Below are 7970 nucleotides of genomic sequence, written 5' to 3'. Positions count from 1 at the left end.
CAGGAGGTATAAACTACCCCATAGGTCACTTGTCTCACCCTTTGTGCAGCAAGTGTTTTACACAGCTGCAGTTTCTCATAAACAGAGAGGCAATCTGTGGTTATAATCTTGATTGCCCAGCAAATTACGGAATGCCTGAGGAAGCAGGAGGAGAATGTGCAGCTGCAGGCTGTGTGGGTTTTTCATTCTGGTTTACAGCAAGGACCGGAGTTGATCCTTTAAGATGCCTTGGGATCCTGGCACCATTTGTTGCAGCACTGGATATGTAGAATCTGCATTCTGTGCTGGGGGGGCCACCCCTGGCATTCTAGTATAACTGTGGGAGTTAAATAAGGTGCTGTTTGCTTCAGGTGCTTTAGATTATATAGCAAAGACCTGCCATGCAGCCAGAGGCAGATCCAGACACTATGTGAAGTGAGCAGGATGGCATGACAACATTTTTGTTGAAGGACTGAAGGTACATGCTTCAGTTACAGACTACTTTCTTAAGCTGCCCAGTTTTCCCTCCCTCTCCCACCCCTCCCTCCCATCTACTGTGGTCAGTGCATATGGCTGTAAGTTTGGTATCAGAGACCTTTGACTTTTCTCCAGCTGCAAATCTGCCCAGCTCCATGTGATGCAGCAAGCACAGGGGTTTTCAGCTTTTGTTTCTACCATCTACAAAACATGAAAAGAAAAAAAAGGGGGCTCATAAATGGGAACCTCATGAAACTAGAGCAGAGTTACTTACATAAGTGAACTGAAAACCTACAGCAGGATCTGTTGGATATCTGACCTGGTCATCTGTCTAAACAGGATGTTTACTTACATACCCCAATGTGGTGATTGTGCTGTTCAGTTTTCCATACAGCAAAAAAAATGAAAGAGGCTTTTGATTGTGGTTTCTTACTGTCGTGCCAAAACCAGGTGGCCTTTGAGCTACCCCATTATTACTTTTCTCTAATTAAGAATTGGTAATTCAAACTTTGGTATGTGGGACATCCACACAAAGTGCCCAACTACAAGACTGCGCACACCAAAGCATTGGCTTGTCCATGCAAGTGTTTGCGAGTAGGTGACTCCCTTGGGTGACTGGCAGAGGTAAAACCCTAACACATGTGAGAGAAGTTGGAAGAATAGTGGTCCCTGTGTTTTTGGGTCTCAACCTCCAGTTTGGTGTCTCCAGCTAGATGCTTGTCTTCCTATTTTCTGGTGACTGTAAGCAGCACTTTTAGGTGGAAAATACATTTGCTTCCAAGTCTCAAAGATACTGATCAAAGGTAAAATCTCATAAAAAAGGATTTTTAAAAAAGTTGGAAAAGTTTAAGCATCTGATACTGTAATTAGGGCTGAGGGGGTATAAAAACTTAAAATTAGTTTAGCACATCACTGGATAGATGGGAAGCCATTAATGTAAATTTAGGGAACTAGTAGTTGGATTCAGTTGGTCTAATTTAAACACGATTTCTAATTCTTTTTGGTATGCATACAGAGGATTATAGGATGGCCATTATTCTGACAGGAGGGTTCTTCATACCTAAATTTTAATCCACAAATGAGTACCCTATTAAAATGTAAGCGTGTGGTGATAACTAGCACCTGATTGCGCAGGCGGGTTGGTCTAGCTACTCTGATGAGCAGCTGTGTGAATGTATTTTTTTTCTTACGCCCAGGGCCACTGAGAGGTCAGCAGGTGTCTGACCCACGGGTGGGAACTGTGCAAGGTTTGCTGATGCTGGGTGCAGATCTGAGAGCAGATGGGATCTCTCAGGTTTCCCCTCAAAGCAGGCTCTGATGGTACCCAAAAGCACAGAGAGAAGATGAAACAATTAACAGTTCCCTCTCCCTACAGTCTGGTGCTGCTAATCCAAGTTAAAATTCCTAACAGCATCTTTAGAGAACCTTCCTCTTTACATCTTGACAGCTTTCTCCTTTTGCCAAAAGAAAGATCATGCAGGTTTTCTGGGGAGCCGCCAAATGACAGCTTGACTTCACACCTGAAAAGCAAATGAATGGAGAAGGCAGCTTTAGCCTGCCTCCAGCTTGGCATAGAAATGAAGAGTGGTGGGAGCATTGGCATGAGCAGCTCCTGGAGCTGCAGCAGCAGCAGATGTGATGAGCAGAGCTCAAGCTAAAGGTACTGTGGAGGAGGGAGCATGGGGCCCATTACCGAAAGGCAAAGGTGTTACTCATCAGCTGCAAGTCTGAGGGTGAGGAGGCCTGGCCATTGCTGATTCTTGGAGATGTGGGACAAGAATGGAGCTCCACACCCGCAGCAGCCTTGAGTTGATTTGGTTGGCTTTTCTTCTCTGAGCCCTTGCAGTGAAGGCTCTGATTAGCTCTCTCAAAAGGCACATTAATGACCAGCAGGGGAGCCGACAATCAGGATTTATTCTTTAACTAGTTCACAGTAATTCTGGATGTATAACTCATGGTTTATAAACTTTGGGGGTACAGGGCACCAAGAGCAAGCCTGGATGACACTTACTTTTTTAGTCCTTGTTTTAGGGCAGGGAGTGCCAGCATCTGCTGTGAAGAGATGCAGGCAACCTGACACCGCGCTAGCACAGCCCCGTGCTGGAGCGTGGGTACTGGGTGATAGGGTACTTGTGTTCTCGAGCAGTCACCCCTCCCTTCCCCGCACATGCCATAGCAGGGGGTCTCTAGCAGGGTGTTTTGCAATTCTCAAGACTTCTTGTGAGATTAAGTCTACTGCAGCTGGAAAATATGAATTACCCTTGGCAATTCAACTGCCTGTAGAAAAATTATAGCACAGAGTCAAGTAGTTGAAGTTGTGAATTTTGGGCCATATTTAAAATTGGGAGAAAAATGCTTTACATATGAGGGCTTTTAAAGCAGTATAATGAACACTGTGCCTGACTCATCCTTCACATGGGAGAGCTAAGCGAGATAAGAGGAAATATCTCCAGGCAGACACTCCTCAAGACAGGGATTTCTATCTCATTTTTCTTTTAAGGGAAGAAACTTAAAAAGGACTGGCCCAAAGATGAAATGTTTATTGCATGACCCCAGGAGCTGTTTACAATCTGCTTCTAATTCTAGAAATCACCTGGCACCCAGGGCTATCTAGCTGGATGCCTTTGCAACAGCTTTCAAGGCACGAGAACAACTGTTTCTAGAGTACCAGGTTGGTGTACAAGGGCTGCAGCACTGGATCTTCTCTAGCTGGTGACTACCACAGAATTGTCTGTAACAGAGAGGCTGGGAAAATATCAGACTGTTGTATTCAGAGTATGTAAGGGATGTCCAATCATGCAGGGCTGCACTACACAGGCAGCAGAAGCTCTGGAGCCTCATGGGAACATGAAGCAAGTAATCACAGCTGCAGTTCATTTCAAAGAGACAAATGAGCTCCCCTAGAGAAAGCTGGGACACTTCTGCTGAGAGGGCTGATTGCCTTTTCTTTTTCCTGGGGGAGGGGAAAGGCTACTTTTGGGTTCAGGTGAAGGAATTCAGTGGGAAAGCCTTCCACATTCCTCTAAGGGTGGGCATTTTCATCACAACTGTAGAGATACTGAGTGACTTGCCTGGGACATAAAGGAAGTCAGTGTTAAAGCCGGGAACTGACCAAACAGACCTCCTAACTCATGGCTTCAGTGTTGTGCTTCAGCCACGAGGCTGTCCTTCCTCCGTTTCTGCTGACCCTTCATTAATATGCTTTTCTGTTAAAGCTGAAAAGCTGACTACTTGGCAGCTGAGAATTTACCCTTCCTCTTGCCCCTGTACAATAGCAGCTTTTCAGGCCGAATCTGCACAAAAGAAACATTTTGTTCTTCCTCTGCTCATCAGAAGAGCAGAGCAGCAGCTATACTAAAAGCATGAGGGTCTGATCCTAGTTCACATTGTATTGAGGACAAAGCTTCCAGAGGTATCAATATATGTGGTGTTACACTGATGCTATGGGAAGAGTGCTGCTAGCAAGCTGCCACTGAGTAAATTAGTGCAAAATGATGATTAAAAAAAAGCGCCAAGCCTTCCTAAAATGAAGGTACATGTTGTTATTTGGTGTTGGCCCTCCAGACTAATGCTGTGGCTGGAGCCAGCTCCAGTTCCAGGGGACACCCCTGGGGCAACAACTCAGGGTGACACTGCTGCCTCTGGAGCGAGATCCAGTCACCGGAGGGATGGAACACCTCTCATCAGAAAAGGCTGAGAGAGTTGTGGTTGTTCAAGCTGGGGAAGACTGGGGAGACTTTTATTGTGGCCTTAAAGTTCTTAAAAGGGACCTGTAAGAAAGATGGGAGAGACTTTTTAGCAGGACTTGTGACAGGATGAGGGGTGATGGTTTCAAACTAAGAGAGGCTGGACCTGAGGAAGAAATTCTTTACAATGAGGCTTGGTAAAACCCTGGCACAGGTTGCCCAGAGAGGTGGTGGATGCCCCATCCCTGGAGACATTCAAGGCCAGGCTGGATGTGGTTCTGAGCAACCTGATGTAGCTGAGGATGCTCATTGCAAGGGGGATTGCGCTAAGGGACAGCTGAAGGTCCCTTCCAACCCAAACTACTCAATGATTCTGTAGTTCCGGGGACCGGGCCGAGCCCCGCACCTGATGTTAAAAACAAACCAGACCCCTAAGAAAACTGCACAACAAGGCAGGGATCGCCTCTGCTTTGTACAAGCCGCTCGAGGTGAAGGAGAACCGCCCTTGCACACGCTGCAGCCGATCCGCCACCGGACCATCCCAGTTATCACCCGCGTCCCTCCGCCGGGCCGGAAGTGGGCGCTCTGCGGGACGGAGGGGAAGGTTGGGGGGGGGGGAGGTGTTCGGTGGGAGGCGGGCGCATGCGCAAGAGGTGTCTGCCGGCCGCGTCCCGTCCACCGCCGCGGTGGGGGTCTGGCGCGCGCGCGCGCGCTTCCTGCCCGCGGCGCGAGGCCGGGCTCGGGTGGCGAGTAACGCCGTGGGGTGGGAGGGGGGAAAGGGTACAGCGCGGAGCGAAGGGAGGCGAGGAGGACGGACCGAGAGACGGACGGACCGGGTGAGAGGATGTGAAGATGGCGGAGCTGCAGATGCTGCTGGAGGAAGAGATCCCGGGGGGGCGCCGGGCCCTGTTCGACAGCTACACGAACCTGGAGCGGGTGGCCGAGTATTGCGAGACCAACTACATCCAGGTGCGGCGGGCGGGGCGCGCGCGGCATAACGGTCGCCGTCCCCGCCTAACGGTCACTGGTGCTGAGGTGGCCCCGGTTGGCGAGGCGGTGGTCATGGAGCAGCCCCACGAGGGCTGGGCAGGGTCGTGTCCTCCTCTCTACCCCGGTGTTGGCGGTGGGGCCGACTCCGGGGTCGGCGGAGCGGAGTCGTGCCACCCCTGTCCCCTTCGCGATGAGAGGGCGACGGGTGGGTGGCACTGACTGCTGCAGCCTGGGGACTGGAGAGCTGGTTCACCTCCAGCATAAACTACCCCGGTGTGACGAGGCGTTTAGATATGTAATTGATTTCTAAATTCCTTCCACTTTGTGAGCGTGTTGAATATTTATTTCGGATGGTGTCGTCTGCGTTGCTGCTTTTCGTTCCTTTCCCACCTTCTGCTCTCCTTTGCTGGCAGCACGGAGATGGTGTGATAAACTGAGGAGGTACTGGTCTCGTGTAAATACAGCTTTTTTTGCTTGTTAACTTAGAACACAATGCTATGTGTTTTAATTGGGATATACCTGTCAGTTTATATTTCCTTTCCCAAGCAGGGTTGGGGTATTTGATCGGAAGGGCAGCTACCAAGTTGTAGGTGCAGGATGAAAGCATGATGTAGTAGAGATGATACAGAATTAGGGAGAAGGAGATTACGCCCAAGTTGCAACCGCAGTGAGTGATTTGTGTTCTGACCACTCTGAAGCCAGGTTGATGTTAGGACTTTGGGTTTTTTCTTTCTTTCTCTTTTTACTAGGAAGAGAAAAAAAATATTGTCAGCTTATGTTCATAGCAATTGTAGGGCCAAATGAAAGAGTTCCCCCCCAAAAAAGACCCCCTGAGAAGGGTCTGAATGTGTAGGAAACAGAAGAGAGGGACATGGGTTTGTGGTGTCTTGTGTGAAGGGAAGATACAAAGCGCCCCAGTCCTGGTTTTGCTTTCAGTCTCCTAAGTGGAAAATGCTTGTGTGTTTCCAGAAGACAAGTAGGGATGAGATCTTGTGATGAGGTTATGTCAGTGAAGATGGGAGAGAATGTTGAACCAGTGACAGAATATTTAAAATGCCCCTCTAAAAACAGCTCTGTTTCTTTTGAATTGTTTGATGACCAACTGCCCTCTAGAGAGAAGACTTTGCATATTTTGGGTCATTACAAAACATGTCAATTACAGGAAATTAGAGGTGTATCTTATTATGTAATAACTTGTCCTGTGTTGAAGTGGCTTACATTCTTGAAGAGAAATATATTGAAATGCTTTCTTACAGCCATAACTTGACATACATGTATTTAGATTTATGCTTTTATGAAAACTGGAAAACTGATATTTTCTGAAATAGGGAAGAGGAGTCTTGAAAGGCAGAACCAAATAGGAAGAAGCAGATGTAGTTTGAGTTGGCTTTTTTTTTTTTTGTCCTTTTTCTGACCATTTTTCCTTTTCTTTGTATAAACCCGTTTATAAAATCAGTGTTGAACAGCTCGCTTTTATTGTTTTAACTAAAACTACAGAGGAGGACTCCATGCGGTTTTGTGCAAATAGAGAATGAAAAAAGGTGGTTATTGCTGCAGACAGCATACAGTCTGTAAGGACTGTATGGAGATGGATACAGACAGATGGTGAGTGAACGAAAAGAATGAGGCACTCTTGGTCAGCCTGATGGATTCTGGCCACTTCACAGCAATTCCCTGACTGTTGGCCATTTATCCAAGCATCGTGACAACAGAGAGCTTTAAGGGGGAGGTGAGAATGAAAGAACAAAACTGTATTGTGAGTGTTGACTGCAAGGTGCAGTATGGGTCACAGCATGGGCATGTTTAAATTTTAAACAAGTGGTGAATGAAGGGCAGCAGGAAGGCGATAGGCTCTAGTCTTTGGAATTGGCTGAGAGACCACAGAGTGGGATTTTTGTACAGAAGAGGTCCAGCGTGAGGGGATTCTGCATTTAGTGATGTGAGTGTCCTAGCAGCAAATCTGTTGGTGAACCCCCCTCGCCTTAATGGTGCCAGAGCTGCATAAACTCTTGCACAGGATCTGTATACAAAGCTGTATATGGGACTATAACTGTTGATTAGTTGGATACTGGTGATTTTGATTATAATAATGGTTATAATCCCAAAACTCTTATGTCCAATTAAATCCAAATTACATTCAAAATAGTAGCCTTGGATTTTATGGTGAAGATGGGCATGTGATTTCTTAGACGCATATGGAAGAGTAGTTGTCCAGAAAGTCATGTAGTGAAGATGGGATAATTCTACTGTAATCCTTTAGTGTTTTGTTGTTGACAGGAAGTTTTGTTGTGGTTATTCTTCAGATCTCCTGGAGGCTCAGAAAGTGACTGAGACCTGAATATAATCTGCAGGATGGTAGGCAGTGTGGTGATGGGACCATTGATGTAGGTGCTACACTGGGCTGTACTTGTCTGTAGACAAGCCACTCCCTTTTCTATGTCAGTTGGTGCTTTGAGATTTTTTTTGTCAAGTACAAAAATGGTTGCAAAAGTCAGTGGAGGCATAGGTCAGTTGAAGTTCAGTGCTAAGGTGAATGTATTTTTCTCTTCCTTCCCCCCCTTAGCAATATCATAGCAGCTTCAAAATAATCAAACCTGATCTCCTACATGTGGAAGTTGCTTGTAGTTTATAGTAGTAGAAGTTGTGTCAACTGCAACTCATTTGACTTCTGCTTAAGAAGTGGAAAATCAGTTCTTTAAATTTTTGGCAGTGTTTATGCAAATTATAATTGATACTTAGCTCAATCACTGTAGCAACAGGGAATGTTACATAAATTGTTATTCTTCCCTTGAGTCTGTGATACAATAAGTGTTTCGGAGCACTTCAGCTTAAAATTTT

General features: G+C 46.6%; 1 protein-coding gene across 18 annotated transcripts in view; it reads left to right on the top strand.

Moving 5' to 3' along the window:
* Window positions 1-4889: 4889 nt before the first annotated feature.
* Window positions 4890-7970, top strand: part of ABI2 (abl interactor 2) — a 70141-nt gene continuing 67060 nt past the window's right edge. For 5 of the 18 annotated variants that reach the window (XM_057411732.1, XM_057411725.1, XM_057411722.1 and 2 more), the window contains exon 1: window positions 4894-5111. In XM_057411732.1, the coding sequence (XP_057267715.1) occupies window positions 4995-5111 (117 nt within the window). In that variant the 5' untranslated portion in view covers window positions 4894-4994. Of the gene's footprint in view, window positions 5112-7970 lie in introns of all 18 variants that reach the window. The other 13 variants (XM_057411735.1, XM_057411730.1, XM_057411728.1 and 10 more) reach the window with 8 other exon arrangements.

The sequence above is a fragment of the Pezoporus wallicus genome, unplaced genomic scaffold (assembly GCF_028554395.1).
Source record: "Pezoporus wallicus isolate ANWC-B61680 ecotype Strahan unplaced genomic scaffold, APGP_CSIRO_Pwel_v1 contig_6732, whole genome shotgun sequence".
Taxonomy (NCBI): Eukaryota; Metazoa; Chordata; class Aves; order Psittaciformes; family Psittacidae; genus Pezoporus; species Pezoporus wallicus.
The sequence above is the reverse complement of the archived record's forward strand: the minus strand, read 5'-3'. Positions and strand labels throughout refer to the sequence as shown.